At 45.0% G+C, this 16,283-nt stretch overlaps 6 protein-coding genes across 6 annotated transcripts; 2 read left to right on the top strand and 4 right to left on the bottom strand.

The window, feature by feature from the left end:
* Nucleotides 1–167: 167 nt before the first annotated feature.
* On the top strand, nucleotides 168–1,936 carry LOC108096359 (lariat debranching enzyme). The gene is made up of 2 exons (XM_017197907.2): nucleotides 168–435; nucleotides 492–1,936. Exons 1-2 carry the CDS (start codon nucleotides 239–241, stop codon nucleotides 1,897–1,899), a joined length of 1,605 nt encoding a protein of 534 aa, XP_017053396.1. The 5' UTR covers nucleotides 168–238; the 3' UTR covers nucleotides 1,900–1,936.
* On the bottom strand, nucleotides 1,936–2,983 carry LOC108096360 (2-aminoethanethiol dioxygenase). Its single transcript, XM_017197908.2, has 2 exons — nucleotides 2,903–2,983; nucleotides 1,936–2,844 (listed from the first exon to the last, which is right to left on the bottom strand). The coding sequence occupies exon 2, from the start codon at nucleotides 2,780–2,782 to the stop codon at nucleotides 2,057–2,059; it is 726 nt and encodes a 241-aa protein (XP_017053397.1). The 5' UTR covers nucleotides 2,783–2,844; nucleotides 2,903–2,983; the 3' UTR covers nucleotides 1,936–2,056.
* Nucleotides 2,984–3,030: 47 nt separating this feature from the next.
* LOC108096361 (39S ribosomal protein L36, mitochondrial) lies at nucleotides 3,031–3,680 on the bottom strand. The gene is made up of 2 exons (XM_017197910.2): nucleotides 3,558–3,680; nucleotides 3,031–3,504 (listed from the first exon to the last, which is right to left on the bottom strand). The coding sequence occupies exon 2, from the start codon at nucleotides 3,502–3,504 to the stop codon at nucleotides 3,118–3,120; it is 387 nt and encodes a 128-aa protein (XP_017053399.1). The 5' UTR covers nucleotides 3,558–3,680; the 3' UTR covers nucleotides 3,031–3,117.
* A 39-nt stretch (nucleotides 3,681–3,719) lies between these two features.
* Nucleotides 3,720–6,328, bottom strand: LOC108096358 (SUMO-activating enzyme subunit 2). Its single transcript, XM_017197906.2, has 4 exons — nucleotides 6,067–6,328; nucleotides 5,854–6,008; nucleotides 5,507–5,794; nucleotides 3,720–5,389 (listed from the first exon to the last, which is right to left on the bottom strand). The coding sequence occupies exons 1-4, from the start codon at nucleotides 6,208–6,210 to the stop codon at nucleotides 3,865–3,867; spliced, it is 2,112 nt and encodes a 703-aa protein (XP_017053395.1). The 5' UTR covers nucleotides 6,211–6,328; the 3' UTR covers nucleotides 3,720–3,864.
* A 305-nt stretch (nucleotides 6,329–6,633) lies between these two features.
* Nucleotides 6,634–10,366, top strand: LOC108096356 (phosphatidate cytidylyltransferase, photoreceptor-specific). Its single transcript, XM_017197905.2, has 7 exons — nucleotides 6,634–6,909; nucleotides 7,620–7,744; nucleotides 8,127–8,223; nucleotides 8,283–8,459; nucleotides 8,522–9,010; nucleotides 9,105–9,236; nucleotides 9,295–10,366. The coding sequence occupies exons 1-7, from the start codon at nucleotides 6,793–6,795 to the stop codon at nucleotides 9,505–9,507; spliced, it is 1,350 nt and encodes a 449-aa protein (XP_017053394.1). The 5' UTR covers nucleotides 6,634–6,792; the 3' UTR covers nucleotides 9,508–10,366.
* Nucleotides 10,256–16,056, bottom strand: LOC108096355. The gene is made up of 7 exons (XM_017197904.2): nucleotides 15,767–16,056; nucleotides 14,593–15,715; nucleotides 12,739–14,530; nucleotides 12,533–12,669; nucleotides 12,376–12,477; nucleotides 10,694–12,315; nucleotides 10,256–10,626 (listed from the first exon to the last, which is right to left on the bottom strand). Exons 1-7 carry the CDS (start codon nucleotides 15,944–15,946, stop codon nucleotides 10,489–10,491), a joined length of 5,094 nt encoding a protein of 1,697 aa, XP_017053393.1. The 5' UTR covers nucleotides 15,947–16,056; the 3' UTR covers nucleotides 10,256–10,488.
* Between the last annotated feature and the right edge of the window lie 227 nt (nucleotides 16,057–16,283).

Raw genomic sequence — 16,283 nt, 5'->3', positions numbered from 1 at the left:
TCTACTTCACTGCGTTGCAAACTTCTGACTGAAATTATAATACTCTGCAAGGGTATAATAATATTAATGATAAAAAACAATATTTGAATTTACCGCCTGAAACAAAATTTATCGATAAAAAGTATTTTTAACACTATCATCTCTAAATACTACGATGTTCTTAGCAACACTCTTTTGTATGCCGCCGCATTGTCTTTTGTTTATTTACAACTCATTTTATAAATAAAAAGTGACTACCATGAAAGTTGCTATAGAAGGATGCGCCCACGGCGAACTAAAAAGGATCTACGACACTATAGCGGCCATCGAAAAGGAAAGTGGCACCAAGATCGACCTACTGCTGTGCTGCGGCGATTTCCAGTCCACCCGAAACCTGGAGGATTTGCAGACGATGGCGGTTCCAAAGAAATATCTAGACATGTGCTCCTTCTACAAGTAATTTAAAATAGTTTCAATAACTATTCGTTGGGGTTATCATTTTAATTTTACAGATACTACAGCGGAGAGCTGGTGGCTCCCGTGCTGACCATTTTCATTGGCGGCAACCACGAGGCATCCAATTACCTGCAGGAGCTTCCTTACGGCGGTTGGGTGGCTCCCAATATCTACTACCTCGGCTATGCAGGTGTGGTCAATGTGAATGGAGTTCGAATCGCTGGAATAAGTGGCATCTTCAAGGGACATGACTTTTTGCGCGGGCACCATGAATATCCACCTTATTCGGAGTCCACTTGCCGAAGCGTATATCACGTTCGGCAACTGGAAGTGTTCCGGCTAAAGCAGTTGTCAGGTCGAGTGGATATATTTCTCTCCCACGACTGGCCCAGTGGGATTTATGAGTACGGTAACAAGGCGCAGCTGTTGCGAAGAAAACCCTTTTTTGCAGCAGACATGGAGAGCGGAAAGCTAGGAAGCAAGCCGCTGGAAGAGCTACTGAAAGCAGTACAGCCGGCATACTGGTTTGCGGCTCATTTGCATTGTAAATTTGCCGCCCTCGTGCCGCATAATCAAAACCAAAAGTCAGAGGCTGATGGATCTTCGTCCTCTAGCAGTAGCAGCAGTGAAGATGAAGACGAGGAGAAGGAAAAAAAGGTAGCTCCAACGTCGCGCGCCTTTAAACCTGTTCCCGTGACAAAATTTCTGGCTCTGGATAAATGCCTGCCGCGACGAGCTTTCCTACAAGTGGTGGAGATTCCAAGTGACCCAGTTGAGGACAGTCCCCATCTTGAATACGATGCCGAGTGGCTAGCCATCTTGCACAGCACCAACCATCTGATTTCTGTTAAGGAGAACTACTACTACCTGCCGGGAAAAAAGGCGGGAGAACTTACAGAACGCTTTAACTTTACGCCCACCGAAGAGGAACTTGAAGCAGTGACCGTGAAGTTTCAGAAACTCCAGGTACCGAGCAACTTTGAGCGCACAGTTCCAGCGTTCGATCCCGAAGAGCAGTCCAACTACAAGCACATGGTTGTGGGCCAGCCAAAGGTGCATCTCAACCCCCAAAGCAATACCTTTTGCGCGACATTAGGTATAGACGATCCTCTTTGTTTGGTTCTTTTAGCAAATGGAAAGGACTTACCAGCATTGGAATCTGCAGAAACAAAGGGTAAAGCGAACAAATTTGCTGAAGAGGAACAGCTAGAGGAAGAAATGGCTAAACCTCTGATTACGCCTACGAAGCGGAAACTGAACCTAACCCTGCCATCTCCAGTATCAACACCTGCAGATAACATCGATAACAACGTAATAGATCTGCCCGAGGAGGGGGAACCAGAAGAAACAATCGAATCCAGAGAATCTCCCAAAGTGGAGGAGCCAGCTCAAGTGCCCGCCAGTCCCAATGTCAAGAAGCTAAAGCGACGAAACCAGGACATCTATCAAGCTGATGAAGAATAAAACCCAACGAATTCCGTGAAAGCGGAGTGATTTCTAAAAAAAAGAGGCAATTTTATTTAAATAACACAGAAGATACTTGGCTGATACCACAGCAGCCAATGGGTGGTGATGGGCGAATAAATAGGGGCAGCTAGCAGCAGGGACCTGGGACATCGATTTACTGCGTCCCGCTGGCATTTTCGGCGTAGACCTCGTCGGCGCACTGAAAGGCGGCCTGTGCTACGGACTCCGGCGTGTCCACCACGTCGCAGTAGTACGAATCCGGCGATGGGATGCAGTGCAGTTGCACCTGGCCACCTTCCACAGCTTTGGCGCGATAGAAGCGACACTGACGCGGTCCGTATGTGGGCATATCCGCATCGTACGGTGGACTAAGGATGTCGAAAAAGGCGGCAACGCCATTGCCAGCCTGGGCAATCTGATGGTAGTTTCTCTTCCGTGGTGTTAATGTGGCACATGGACTATTTGGCGTTACCAAGCATGGTTCCTCCACATTTACCGTCACCACCGAGGGCTGCGAGTCATAGGTCAGCGGCTCATCCGGAGCTATCTGTTGCGAAAAACTGTCTACTCTCAACTGACCCCAAATACAGCGCAACAGGCCAAACATCATGGGATGGTCGTGCAGGGGAATCGCACTCGCTCCGCGCACAATGAACAAACTCATGGAGAAGCGGTCGTCCTCGAAAATATGCATGTAGCTGCAGGGCGCTCGATGGCCGGCCATGTTTCGGAATAATTCCTCGCGCAGGTGCAAGTCCCGGTAGGTCAGCTCATCCGTCAGTTGTCGCAGATGCTGCAAATTCGCATTGAAGCTAGCGTGATTCGCCCTGTCAAAGGTTTTGAAAGCCTGCCGCAGCACATTAGTGAAGTGCGTCGTCATCTTACGGCCGGAAACCGCAAAGCTTCGGAGCAATGACTGCAAATCTCTTCCAGAATTGAGATCTACAAAAAGTCAGTCGTTCAACCAGTGCTGGAAGTCGTCAACGGTTGTTGTAGTCACTCTTTAACGGACTCCTCTTTCGATTATTTTTTAATACTGCGTTTAGTTAATAAATTTATATTAACTAGGACTTGCAGCAGCGTTAATCTTTTCAAGAATCAAGATAAACAAAAAATCAGCTGAGCGGCTTAGTGTTGGAAACGTAGCAAGGCGTTGGCCACTGCGATTTATTATTTTTTTTTAAACAAAATGCTTTAGTTATTATCTAATTAGGACTAGTAGCCGCGTTCCTTGGACTGGGTAGCGTGCGTCAGGATCCAGGACTTGTAGTCGCGCTTCTTCATCGCCATTTGCTTGTGGCGCGGGTGCGTGGGACAGATGACATAACCGCGTTGCTGGCGCACCACAATGTAGCAATCCTTGCACCGCCGTTTTAGGCGCCCCTTGACTTTAAACCCGGCAACTTGCTGCAGCAGTGTGGAGCACGGGGTAAGAAGTCCCGATCCCTGAGAAATAGCGGTTGTGCCGGCCATCAGATGTGAGTTTTGCATGATTTCACTAACCGGTGCAGCCGGTCGGATAAGAATGTGAAAGCCACGTGCGGTACTGAGACCATTCCACAGGCGAGAGCCTTGTTGCAATATTCTAGTAGCCAGCGACATCTAAAAAACCCATTTTCATTAAGATTTTTAAAGATATTAAGGGAAAAGCTTACCTCTGTTCTGTTTTGACCAAAATAACCAATAACACATGGACTTTGAGTACTTACCAACACTACACAGCCCAAATATTTATCGAATTTATCAAATAAATATATTGAAAACGACAACAAAAATGTAAATAACAAAACATCATTCTTAAATAAAAAGTTTTTCCCTTTTATATTTAAAGAACATTGAATGTTTATTATGATTCTTAAAAAAAAAAGAATGAGTTCAGCGAATTGCTATTCATTAGAAGGAATCCAGGAGATATATTAGTGTGCAGCGTCGATCTTGTTCAGAGCTTTTCATCTTACATGATTAATCGATGCTAATAACTTCTACGGGATTCGTCAGCGACTCGTCCAGACGAGAGCGCTTGCTTTTTGTGGGTCCCGCAGGCTCTTCGTCGGAGGAATCTAGGATTTCCGTGATGTCCTCATCCTCGATCACCTCGCTTGGCTTGCGCTTGGTGCCTGACTTTGGCGGGCTCTGCACGGTGAGTTTGTTTGTGGCAACGGCAACGACTTCCGCAACATCCTCATCCTCTTCGATAACCAGACAGTCATCGTCATCGTCCTCATCCACCTCAGTGGGGCGGGAACGCTTTGAGGTGGAGGGACCCTCGTCCTTTGAGTCTCCTCCGTTGGCAGACCGTTTCTTGGCGGTTTTTGGTTCATCCTTTCTCTCTTCTTCAGCTTCCTTTTTCTGCTCCTCCTTAGGCTTCAGCTGTGAAGCATCGGCAACCACTTCGAACAAGGGCTGATCCCTCTCTGCGTCAAAGTGTGAGATTATGATACTCAACTCGTAGTTCTGGAAAAAGTCGTCGCATTTGAGGATCACGCCATCGACGATGTTCAGCTCGCTTAGGAGCTTGCCCTCGTTGTCTTCAGTTTCGCCTTCCTCCGAGGAGATCAGTATGGAGCCATTGCTCTGCACAGTAACATCCGGATTCAGCATGTTAAGTGTCTTCACCAGAACCTCGTCCCGCAGCTCCCGTATGCGGATGCGTTTTGTATCGATCTTGAGTGTAATGGCCGGATCGCGGGCGCACACATAGCAATTGGGATTGGGCCCAGGAAGCAAGGCATCAGGCACAAGGAAGTGATTGCGGGCATTCGGCCTCAGTCGGGCGTAGACTGCTTTACACTGGTCCAATTTAGCCTCCAGAACTTTAAAAGCTCGCATTACCGAAATACCAGCTGTAATCGCATTGGTGGTGGCAATAGCTGGTATAATGTTGCCCGCCATCGACTTGATCTCGAACCGCGACTTCCGCTCAATGTTGAAGATGTGGGACCGCACGTTGGCGCAGGCGGCCACGAAATCCATAGCCGGCTGATCATCTTTATCCCAAGCCAGCGTATCATCTCCCTCGAGTTTCAGGAAGTTGGCGCTCAACTCCTTTAAAGACTGGGCAAAAACGTGAGCACACTCCTCGATGCTCCAGACCTTGTGGTGCTGCTTAGCGACGTCCTTTTGGTCGCCGGAAGAGCCCTCGGACAGAAGTGTGTCCCACTGCACGGGGACAGGAGCCTTGCGCGTCTTCCAGAGATTCGACATGCGCAACAAGTACGTAATGTCCTCGTTGAAAAACTTATTGAAAAGCTTGCCGGCATCGTAGTTACAGTCTTTGGCCCACTCTCGAGTGTTGATTCGTACCACATTTCCATTGGCCGTATCCTCCTTGGCCTCCTTTTCTTCCTTTGACTCTTCGTTATTTTCTGTATCTTTGCCATCAGTTTTGGGACCAGTATCGCCGCCGGCTTCACCTTTCTCCTTGGCATCGGGATCAGCGGCATCAGGAGAAATATCCTCATCTTCCAAAGATTCCCCGAAGAGTTGACTGAAAAATCGGCAGAAGAAAGGGAATTTAATTTAATAACATTAAAGAAGTTAATTATTTAATGGGTTTTGCTATCGAAATCATGAAAATTATAACTTGTACACGCTAATAACTCACTTAAAAAGATGTTTCGCCCAAACGATGCAGTGAATCGGTTCGGAGGGCGTATTGCGGATAGTGCAACCGGGAAAGCTGCGCTGTTTTGCCTTTGGGGTGCACTCATAGCACTGGGTGAGTCCCCGTTTTATCAGCTCCACCTGGCCGTTGTAGCCGGCTGTGCCGCTCTCTATTAGAGGAACATCCGCATTTAGACACATGCGATTTACATGGTTTCTAGCCGCCCTGTTGTCCAAGGCACTGAGCACCACATCGAACTTTTTAAAGAAATTGACGCCATAATCGGTACTGAAAGTCAAAGGAGGATATGAGTACATTATAGCCAGGGTATAGTTTTTCTAACTCACGATGTTACGCTGTCATGATAAGCGATTATCTTCGCATCAGGATTAAAACTTAAAGCACTTTCCCTCGCCACTCGCGCCTTGGATTTGCCAACGTGCTCGCGATGGAAGAGGAACTGTCGGTTCAAGTTGCTTAAGTCAATGGTGTCCAAATCGATCTGAATATAATAAACATATTAGCAAACCATATATATATGCAGTCTCAACACAGCTTACAATTTCGATATCTGAGAAGCCACTCAGTACAAGGTTTTTCAGCACCTCGCAACCGATTCCACCGGCTCCCACAACCAGTACCTTGGACTTCTTCACCAGCTCTTGCAATGTGCTGGGGAAAACACCATCAATAGCTGCTGCCATTTTACTTTAGTTGCTTTTCTTTTCACGTATTTTTATCAAGAAAATTGTAATTTTTCTTAATTTCAGCGAAAAAGTGCAAGTGACGCCGCCGGTAGAGGTGTTGGAAAACGTTTAAAGGTCGGCATTGCCATATCCAGGGACGGCAAATATAACGATTTTAACCGTGATTGAAACTGGGACTGAAATGAACCACTTTTAATTCTATTGCTTATAAAAAGGGGAGGCTGCAAAAAAAATTTCTTGTTATTCTAAAATATTAAAAAATAATAAAATGTGTTTTGTCTAAAAGGTTCCACAAACATTTCCATGGTGCATATTTTTAAACAGCTAAAATAGGAGAAAGCACTTGCTTATTTTGGATTGTGACGTGGCTAAGTAAGGCAGTCAAATTTAGGAAAAACCTCACAGTAGTATTTTGTGGAATTCATTGTTGGAGCCTTTGGGGGTAAAGCCGTCAGGTAACACTGAGAGAAAATAGCATTTTAATTCGGACGAACGCGCAAAGCGGAACACAAACGAACTGCTCGAGCGGAATCGCTAGGAATCAATACATTGGGATTACAGTCGGTGGACATTGGAACAATGGCCGAAGTGCGACGCAGGAAGGGCGAGGAGGAGCCACTGGAGGACACCGCCGTCTCCGGATCCGGAGGAGCAGCCAATAAGCGCAATTCCTCCGCAGCCGATTCTTCGGATCATGTAAGTGAGGCAATGACTTGTATGTGGAGCATCCAAGTCGGCCTGTTCCGGATTCCATTCCAATTTGCATAATTCTTGGAGCATAGAAAAGCCTGATGTGTGTATACCAACAAATGTGTGTGGGTGTGTGTGTTTTTGTTATTCTCTGACGCACAAGCAGGTGGGAGAAAGAGAAAGGAAGAGAGAGAAAGAACTCTCTTCTGGAGAAAATCCAATAACAAACACAAACCCACCCCCACCCACTGCAGCCTAGTATCACCCACCTGCTGTGTTGCAATATAGCGCCATTATTCCCAGCAAATCCAATTAAGTGGACGGACGACAATTACGGAAGCCAAGAACCTAGGAACTATTACCATTGCCACACTTCCTCCCCTTCCGGCAAAGTTTTTTTTTCCTTATGTTCTGGGTGATAAGCCCCCAAATGTCTCCTTATCAACCGAACGATTTGGCAACAAACAAAACACGCCACCAAGAAAAAGCCCGCACTTTGTCTGCCCACTTTGTCCCCCTCTCGTTTTTATGCCTGTGTATTGGATAAACGAGTGATTCTGATTATGGGTATATCGCCACACACATACTCGTATCTTGGACTTTGCTCAGCGCCCAATAGAAAGTGCTTAAAACCTGCACTCCGGTCGCATCGCGTCCGATAGGTGACCCATTTGCACTCCCAGACAATCCAATCAATATGTGCAATTTACTTACAGGTGGACTCGGAGGAGGAGAAGATTCCCGAGGAGAAGTTTGTCGAAGAGCTGGCCAAGAATCTGCCACAAGGAACCGACAAGACACCCGAAATACTTGACTCAGCCCTCAAGGATTTGCCAGATAGGTATGTAACCATATTCATAATATCTGTTCTTACAATTTTTGAGAGGTTGGCGATTGCTTAAAGCTTACAGTTTCCACTAGTAATGAGTTATGCATTTAAATTATTTGTTATTTTAGCATAAATAAAAGCTCTTGCATTTTATAGTAGTATGAGTTGTTTAAAGAACATATGTAAATTTTCAAAACATATTTCCTTACAATTTCCGTTACGTCTTATTATAAACATTGCGTTGTTCTTAATTTATGAAAGTGTGAATTATATTTTTTTGGCTGTATGAGTTATTCCAAAAATATTCCATATCCACAGCTGGCTGCAGTTGGCGAGCAAATATTTTAAATAAATACGAACTTTTACAAACAATAATATATTTCACATTCCGCAGATGGAAGAATTGGGTCATCCGCGGCATTTTCACATGGATTATGATCTGCGGCTTCGCATTGATCATCTATGGCGGACCGCTGGCCTTGATGATCACGGTGAGTTCAGTGAAATTTATCTTAAACGAGTCTCTCTAATTTCCTGACTTTCTCTGCAGACTTTGTTGGTGCAGGTTAAATGCTTCCAGGAAATCATTTCCATTGGGTACCAGGTGTATCGGATCCATGGTTTGCCCTGGTTCCGGAGTCTCTCTTGGTACTTCTTACTTACCTCCAATTACTTTTTTTACGGCGAGAATTTGGTTGACTACTTTGGCGTCGTCATTAATCGAGTGGTGAGTTATTAGTTTTGAATGCTGTACCTTGATATCATACTTACCCGGTCCTTCTTTTGCAGGAGTATCTCAAGTTCCTGGTGACCTATCACCGCTTCCTATCCTTTGCACTATACATAATTGGTTTCGTTTGGTTTGTGCTTTCGCTCGTAAAGAAGTACTACATCAAGCAGTTCAGCCTGTTTGCCTGGACCCACGTCTCCCTGCTGATTGTCGTCACCCAGAGCTACCTTATTATCCAGAACATATTCGAGGGCCTTATTTGGTTCATCGTACCTGTCTCCATGATTGTGTGCAATGATGTCATGGCGTACGTGTTCGGCTTCTTCTTCGGGCGCACGCCCCTTATCAAGCTCAGTCCCAAGAAGACCTGGGAGGGCTTCATCGGGGGTGGCTTCGCCACCGTGCTCTTTGGCATTCTGTTCTCCTATGTGCTGTGCAACTACCAGTACTTCATCTGCCCCATCCAGTACTCGGAGGAACTGGGTCGCATGACCATGTCCTGTGTACCCAGCTATCTGTTCACGCCGCAGGAATACAGTCTCAAGTTGGTGAGTGACGATGGGTTTTCGCAGCTGGGATATTTATGCAGATTTATTCACATCTTTTGCACATGAAAATAATTATTTTTTCATCTATTTCCAGTTTGGCATTGGGAAAACTCTAAATCTCTACCCCTTTATTTGGCACTCGATCTCCCTGAGCTTGTTTAGCTCCATTATTGGACCATTTGGCGGTTTCTTTGCCTCCGGCTTCAAGAGAGCGTTTAAAATTAAGGTGAGTTTTTTGGAATCCCAACAATTGCCGGTTTTACACAACGTTTCTTGATTCACAGGACTTTGGCGATATGATTCCCGGACATGGCGGCATCATGGATCGCTTCGATTGTCAGTTCCTCATGGCCACCTTTGTCAACGTCTATATATCCAGCTTCATCAGAACTCCGTCGCCGGCGAAGCTGCTGACACAAATCTACAACCTCAAGCCCGATCAACAATACCAAATTTATCAGTCGCTTAAGGACAACCTGGGTGACATGCTAACCTAAGCTTAATCGGTTAAATTCGGACAAGATGTTTGCTTTAGTCGTACGTTCTACAATAATGTAATGCCGAAATTTCTATATATACATTGATATATATATCTGTAAGCAAAGGGCAAGCACTTTTCAGCAGCCACATAAAATAAGTAAATATGGGCATAATTTTTGTTATGTTTTTAGTCCTTAGTTAGATTTTGTTGCTACATTTTAGTTAATTTCCTAAGTTAGTGTTTTCATTTACTTGAATTAAGTTAAACCGATTGTGTTGGCAGAATTCTTACGTTGTGCAATCGTATTATTAAGCGATTCCATTAATTTTAATGCCCTAGTGACAAATCCAACGCAAGGCAAAGCAAACAGAATAACTATGAATTTAATATCGACTATGTGTGTGTGAGTGTTGTTAGTGAATTTACTTACCTTAACTATAACTTTAGAGATGATCAGGCAAGTAGCGCCAGAAGCTGGAGATTAGCATAATTAAAGCGCATTTTAGTTAATTACCTGAGAAACGAGAAGGCGATCAAGCTATCGGGAAGGAATCTGCAATGCTGTAATTCTATGTAGTGCAATACGTTAACAGTAAACAATTGATTAATCAATTCAATATTTATTTATGAACGTTCCTTTGGTCATACAATTCATAAGTATCATCCTCAACCCGTGAACTTTCTCAAAAAGTACATAGATGATATATAATCGGTTACTTATAAATCCTGTTATACGAGTATATGTATGGCATTTATAGAAGAAATGCAGTTTGGGGTGTTTTAATGAACAAAGTGTACAAAGATTTCAATTTAAAAATCTTAAAGTGTCTATGTTAAATATACGAAAATGAATGAATATAAAAAAAATTAACGAATTTCGTTCACTATTTCATAAAAGGAAGCTCTTTTCCCAATTTCAACTTGGTGTGGTCCCTTAAAGCTAAATATTCAATAAAATCACTTCAACTTTGTAACGGCTGGGGCTAGTTGATTTCCCCTAGAGAACTTCAGTTTGTTTCACCATCATCTTCTTAATCAGTGAGGTTTGAAGGTCGTCCACATGTGCGCGCTCCAAATCAAAGTAAACCTTCCGCTGGCGAGCGTCGTCGAGTAACTGACGCCACATGTCCACAGTCTGAAATGGATTTCAAAATCGAAGTTTTAAAATATGTTCTGCATAACTATGCGACCAGCCGACTCACCTTTAGATCTTGAAAGTTGCCACATATTACCAGACAACGACGGGGTCTAGTTAGCGCTACATTAAGACGCTGATAGTTAGTGAGGAAGCCGCAGCCGCGTGTCCTCGCATTGGAGATGATGACCACATCCTTTTCCAAACCCTGATACGAGTCCACCGTTTGTGGCGTAAGTTGCATATGATCCGGAATCACCTGACTCAAGGCCATGCACTGGCTTTGATACGGTGAAATCAAGCCGTAGCTGTAGCGATTGGTGGGCATATACTTGTCCATCTCCGTCAGGAGTTTCGCCACAAAGCGCGCCTCCTCGTCGTTGCAAATACTTTTATTCTGAGCACCGCTGCTATCTTGGGTGTAACTCAGGTTGATTACACAGTAGGGTATCAGCGGGGAAGCCAAACGCTCGGTGCCATTACCATTCACCAACTGATCCTCGTAGAAGTACTTATTTGGCCAACGGCAAATTTCCGGGTGCATGCGGTACTGCACGCTTAACTTGAAGATTTTCGTGTGCACGAACTGATTTCCACCCGGCATATCTAGCTGTTTATCTAGGCTCCTCTGAATGCGATCAAACATCGAATTGGAAAGGCCATATTCTGTAGCTTTTTTGGAAAGCACCACCGCCGGCAGTTGTTGGGTGTCGCCTACCAAAACCAGGTGGGTAAGACTGAATCTCATGGGCAGCAGTGTCCAGGGCTCAGTGCATTGGGTGGCCTCGTCAATGATGCAGATGTCGAAGAAGTCCACATAGTTGGCTAGCTTCACGCACGATGAAAGCGTTGTGCAGATGATATTGGCATGACTAATAATTGATTGAGAGATCTGGAACTCCTCGCGCTGCGTGAGCACAGGATTTAGCTGCTCGTTGATCAGCTGCAGCTGTCGCTCTTTTTGGTGCAACTGTTGCTGCAGATATGTTCCTGTCAGCTTCGGGTTCTGCTTCAACCGAAGGATATCCGCCTCTAAATCGGTGCGCTGCTTTTTTAGGATTTCAATATTCTCCGCACCAAGTCGCTCAACCTTCTTATTCTTGTGTCTTTTGAAATGCTCCTCCAGCGAGAAGGGTTGCGAATAATGGGTCATCTTATCGTGCATCCCGAAACGCAGCAATTGAAAGTGGTCGTGGCTCATAAGGCGTAATACGCGACCTAGCATTCCAACAATATGATCCACGGCAGTGTTGGAATGAGCACAAATCAAGATTTTGCGGTCCAGCTGTTTGGCGGCTACTCCGTATAGAGTCTGCAAACATAATTCGGAAATAACCTTTGACTTGCCCGTTCCGGGTGGACCTTGAATGAGGGTGAGACTGGGCTGTAGATCGTCAATAACCCGCTGGTAAGTGCGAATGATAATGTGCTCCTGGTGTTCGTTCAGCTTGTTGCATCCCTTAAAAACAAACGGCTGTTTAGGAAGCGAAACTTCATTCACCGTTTGCGTGGGCTTTAGGATGCGACGACAGAGCGGCGATCGATAGAGCTGATGGACAGCACTCAAAGCCCCTAACTCGACCCTAAGACTATCCACCACTGGACGGGCGGTCAACTGCTTCAGGCTGTTGATCGTCTCATCAGATATATCCTGCTTAATAATATCAAACGTCAAGTCAAAAACGTTGCCTGCCGGGGACAAAGAAAGGATTAATATCGGATTACTTAGGCATTTACATGGCGACCTACCACCCACACATTTTAAGTCCACTAGACTGGCAAAGGTCTCGTTCAGTTGGGTACCACTTGAAAGGGTGTATAATACAAATTTGCCAAAAGGCTTGCTATTCACTGCAAAGATTGTTATATTCATGGACTTATAACCCGTAATGGCTGCTATACATACCTCTGCATACCAAGCGGTAGCAGTTATCCTGGGAAGAAACGGTCTTTAGGCCGACCGAAAAACTATTTTTGGCGTTTACTTTGTAGTCCCTTTCGATAGTTGTGAGCAGCTCCAGTTTCATCAACGGTACAAGGGTGCTGTCATGAAGCAAAATTAAAATAAGCAAAGAGTAATGAGCCAACTAACGATAAAGGTAAAGAACTCACTTCAAGTATTGCCTGAAACATTTAAAATCACTTGGGATTGGCAAAAGGACTTCTCTATCGGCCACCGCATCAACGCTGCCATGCTTTAGCCACTGGTTAGCCCATTCCAGGATGCTTCGCGAGTGCTGTCGTATGTCGTTCACTCGTTTGTTTCCCTTGCAAAACCATTCGCGGCGCTCGCGATATGAACTGAGGTTGAGCTTCATGCTTTCCTTGCGACCCTTCACCCGAGCACTGGCCCCGGTTACCTTATCGATAATGTGTATTGTCACGTTGTCATTGAAATGCACTTTTCTTCGTTTCTTAGCAAGCCGCTTGAGATCCTCGTCATTTTGACGGTAAAGCTCCATTTCGGCAAAGGTTACTTTGTTGCAGGTGCGTTGGTTCCGCGCCTGACAAGCCTCCTTACGCTCGGCGGGGCGGGGGCAAAGTGGTTGAGGGTGATGAACGGCTCCATCGGCTGCCTGGAGCTGTTGGGAGAAGGATTCAATGCTGTGACGGCGATTGGAAACTGGTTTTTTCAACGTCGGCTTAGCCTCGTCCTTTTTGGCTACTTTAGCCGGTGGCCCTTCAACTCCCTTGGTAAGGAACTCGCCGCGATTGGAGTGCTGCACGGTAGGTACACTTGTAGATTGCTTCCTCTTGCTGGTACTGGGGATATTATCATTTTCCTTCGGTTTACCAGATAACTTTTTTAGGGCTTCGCGCCGTTTATCCCTTATTTGCTCATCTTCTTTTTTTTTGTCTTTTGGTTTCTGAATCCACTTGCTCTTCAGTGCATCCAGGTTATTAAGGTATTGCTGCCGCTCAATCACCTTTTGCATATCTTTATTTGTTCTCTTAACCTCTGCCGAAACCCCTCGCAACTTTCCACGATGGCTGGGTAAGCATGGAGCCTCAATAACGGATGGTCCGCGTGTCAATCTAGCTTCACTCGAGTTCTGAACTCTTGTAGAGGTATCGCTTTTCGTTGGCGTAATCTCATTGGCTGTGAGAAGACTATCCACACAGCATGATTTTGAACGGTTAAGCAGACGAGGGCTTCTTTTGGCAGGGCTTTTCGATGAACTGGGAAGTTCACCATTTACCGGGTTAGTTAAATTAGGCTTCGTCGGCGTATAACGATGGGTTTCCTCAACAATGGCTTCAAATTCTTCTCGGTTATTTATTGTCTTGCGTCTGTGGCGTATCGAAGATTTGTTTACATCTGCTTCCTTTTTATCGGGTTTTTTAGATTCCTCTGGAGATTCTTTTTTTTTGTTGTCTTTTGGTTCTTCCTTCACTGGTCGGTCAAAGTAACAGGACTTTGAACGGCTGCGAAGTGGTTTTTTGATTGGCTCAGTTTTTTCTTTGGTTGTCCTTTTTTTATAATTTCTTTTAGGCTTTTCAATATTTTCTGGAGTCTTAGGAGCTTCAAGTATTACCACCAATTCCTCACGGTTATCAACAGTTTCCATGTCGCGAGTATTCTCTTTTAAATTTTCCGTTTCGTTGTTGGTTAGTGGCTCATCCGATTTCTCAGTTCGTTCCATGTTACTGGACTTTGAGCGGTTGTCGAGTAGTCTTGTAGATGGATCCGCTTCATCTTTGGATGACGACCCAGTTTCCTCCATTTTATCATTGTCATTAACAGCTTCCTTAGTCAAAGTTTTTAGGCAAGATTTGGGCTTTGGTTTATCATTCTCCGAAATGGGTTCAACTCTTTCAGTGGAGCTAACATCGTCGTTAAATTTGTATTTTTTTACGCGCACCGAGAAATCTCGAATCGGGTGATCTGAAGTCGTGCTGTCGGCTGTGGTAAATCAAAAAAAGTTGAAGAATAGAAAAATATAGAAAATAGCTTAGTAATATTACCTTGGCGCACAACGTGATCGTTCGAAGACATGACCTCGTCGCCAGACTCATCCTCACTAGAGGAGATTATGCGTAGAGCCCTTGGCAACTTGTTTCCAACATCCCGATCCGAGTCTGAATCTTCTTCCTCCTGCATCGGGTATGCCTGGGACAATTGGTGCACATCTGGAACCACATTTTGACTGAGAAGCTTGGACCAGTCGGCCACCTTATCGTACAGCTCATCGTCATCAGAATCACTGATGTTGATGACGACGTCGTCATCGTAAGCAGAGCCCGAGGGGGACCCTTGTGCTACGTCATCAAGGCCATTATTGTTAAGGAAGTCCTCTTCCTCATCGCCATAGGCCATTTCAGTTTTCATTTCCATATATACAGCCTGAGAATGGGCATAGTTCTCTTCGAGCTCCTCCTCACCGATTTCTTCACGCGGCAAGGCCTCGGCGGCTTGCTGCGGCTTTTCCGACTCTGAATTTTCTTTATTTGCACCCATTTCCAATTCAATAACGTCGATTTGTTTTGGCGGTGCCAATCCACTGTCGATTTGCTGTTGCCTTTCCGAATCCGGCTGCTCCTTATTTACATCTGTATCCAGTTCAATGACGTCGCCGTCGAAAATTTTTGAGTGAGCGGTTGCAACACCTACGGTCTTGTTGTTTAGCTCGTTGAAAAGATATGGATTAATGTCTAGAATGGGAAGGAGTATATCCTCGTTGGCCTCGCCAAAGATTGTTTTAATATTTTCAGTTGCGGCCTTTAATGCCTCCTGCTTGACAACTGGTATTTTTGGAAGATGCAAGCCGGAGCTTGAGGGCTGCTCCTCCTCATTCTGAATGTTCCCCATCTCGGGAATTTGCTGATTAAGGTTGAATTCGGTGGGCAACTTGCCCGAGGAGGACTTCACGGCGGGCAGCGGCGTTGTGTCGTCATCGTCGGACGAGATGATGACCTCCGCCACATTGGGTGCCATTTTCCTTAGGTAAAATATAGCATGAAGGCTTGTTATTTCACTGACATCCACGCCCGAAACTCCTAGGCTAATAGTGCAGCCATCCTCCACTGCCATCCTTCTGATTTTTGAGCCCAGCTTGCCGTTATTAACGAAGATTCCGTTCAGAGGATTCTATAGTGAAAATGTTAGGCATATACATTCAGTAGCGATAGGGTGACTTACCAGCGTCTCCAATATAACTTCATTGTCGCTGACGATAAGTTTCGCGTGTTCCCGAGACACATATTGGTAGGTTGCGCCTAGGACAATCCTGCAGCGCGAGTGGCGACCCACCGAATTATCTCCGTTGTACAGGATGTAGCGGCGGCCAGTGGTAACGTGCTGCAGATACCACCCGCTCATCCTGGGCAACTGTCCCTTACGCTCTGTTCTGAATGAAAAGAATAAAATTATTTCCTTTTTTTTATGAAATTAGAAACCAAAATTGCGGCAGTTGTGTTCAGTGTGACCGCTTTTTCTAAGGACCAAACTACAGATAAACAAGTGGTTGTTGTCAATTGTGTTTCACTTTTTCGGAATATGCAAATATCCATTTCCTTATAATTTATTTTCTTTAAAGATTTGTCAGTTCCTTTTTATTATTAAAAGTTCCAGTTGCTTAAATGTAATCATTGTAAATTTAAAAAGTCCTTTTCTCAATAACAATAAAATTACCAACTGTGACTTATTGACTGGCTAA

The sequence above is a fragment of the Drosophila ficusphila genome, unplaced genomic scaffold, assembly GCF_018152265.1.
Source record: "Drosophila ficusphila isolate 14025-0441.05 unplaced genomic scaffold, ASM1815226v1 contig_106, whole genome shotgun sequence".
In the NCBI taxonomy this organism is placed as follows: Eukaryota; Metazoa; Arthropoda; class Insecta; order Diptera; family Drosophilidae; genus Drosophila; species Drosophila ficusphila.
The sequence above is the reverse complement of the archived record's forward strand: the minus strand, read 5'-3'. Positions and strand labels throughout refer to the sequence as shown.

Excerpts from the sequence above, each read along its gene's own strand:
- LOC108096360 (XM_017197908.2), bottom strand. The coding sequence starts at position 2,782 with ATGACGACGCACTTCACTAATGTGCTGCGGCAGGCTTTCAAAACCTTT.
- LOC108096359 (XM_017197907.2), top strand. The coding sequence starts at position 239 with ATGAAAGTTGCTATAGAAGGATGCGCCCACGGCGAACTAAAAAGGATC. Across the intron at positions 436-491 it reads GACATGTGCTCCTTCTACAA|ATACTACAGCGGAGAGCTGG; the intron begins GTAATTTAAAAT and ends TTAATTTTACAG.
- LOC108096355 (XM_017197904.2), bottom strand. The coding sequence starts at position 15,946 with ATGAGCGGGTGGTATCTGCAGCACGTTACCACTGGCCGCCGCTACATC. Across the intron at positions 12,478-12,532 it reads CTACCGCTTGGTATGCAGAG|TGAATAGCAAGCCTTTTGGC; the intron begins GTATGTATAGCA and ends CAATCTTTGCAG. Across the intron at positions 12,316-12,375 it reads GGACTTAAAATGTGTGGGTG|GCAACGTTTTTGACTTGACG; the intron begins GTAGGTCGCCAT and ends TGTCCCCGGCAG.
- LOC108096356 (XM_017197905.2), top strand. The coding sequence starts at position 6,793 with ATGGCCGAAGTGCGACGCAGGAAGGGCGAGGAGGAGCCACTGGAGGAC. Across the intron at positions 6,910-7,619 it reads CAGCCGATTCTTCGGATCAT|GTGGACTCGGAGGAGGAGAA; the intron begins GTAAGTGAGGCA and ends ATTTACTTACAG. Across the intron at positions 7,745-8,126 it reads CTCAAGGATTTGCCAGATAG|ATGGAAGAATTGGGTCATCC; the intron begins GTATGTAACCAT and ends CACATTCCGCAG.
- LOC108096361 (XM_017197910.2), bottom strand. The coding sequence starts at position 3,504 with ATGTCGCTGGCTACTAGAATATTGCAACAAGGCTCTCGCCTGTGGAAT.
- LOC108096358 (XM_017197906.2), bottom strand. The coding sequence starts at position 6,210 with ATGGCAGCAGCTATTGATGGTGTTTTCCCCAGCACATTGCAAGAGCTG. Across the intron at positions 6,009-6,066 it reads GCTTCTCAGATATCGAAATT|ATCGATTTGGACACCATTGA; the intron begins GTAAGCTGTGTT and ends TATTATATTCAG. Across the intron at positions 5,390-5,506 it reads TGGGCGAAACATCTTTTTAA|TCAACTCTTCGGGGAATCTT; the intron begins GTGAGTTATTAG and ends CCGATTTTTCAG.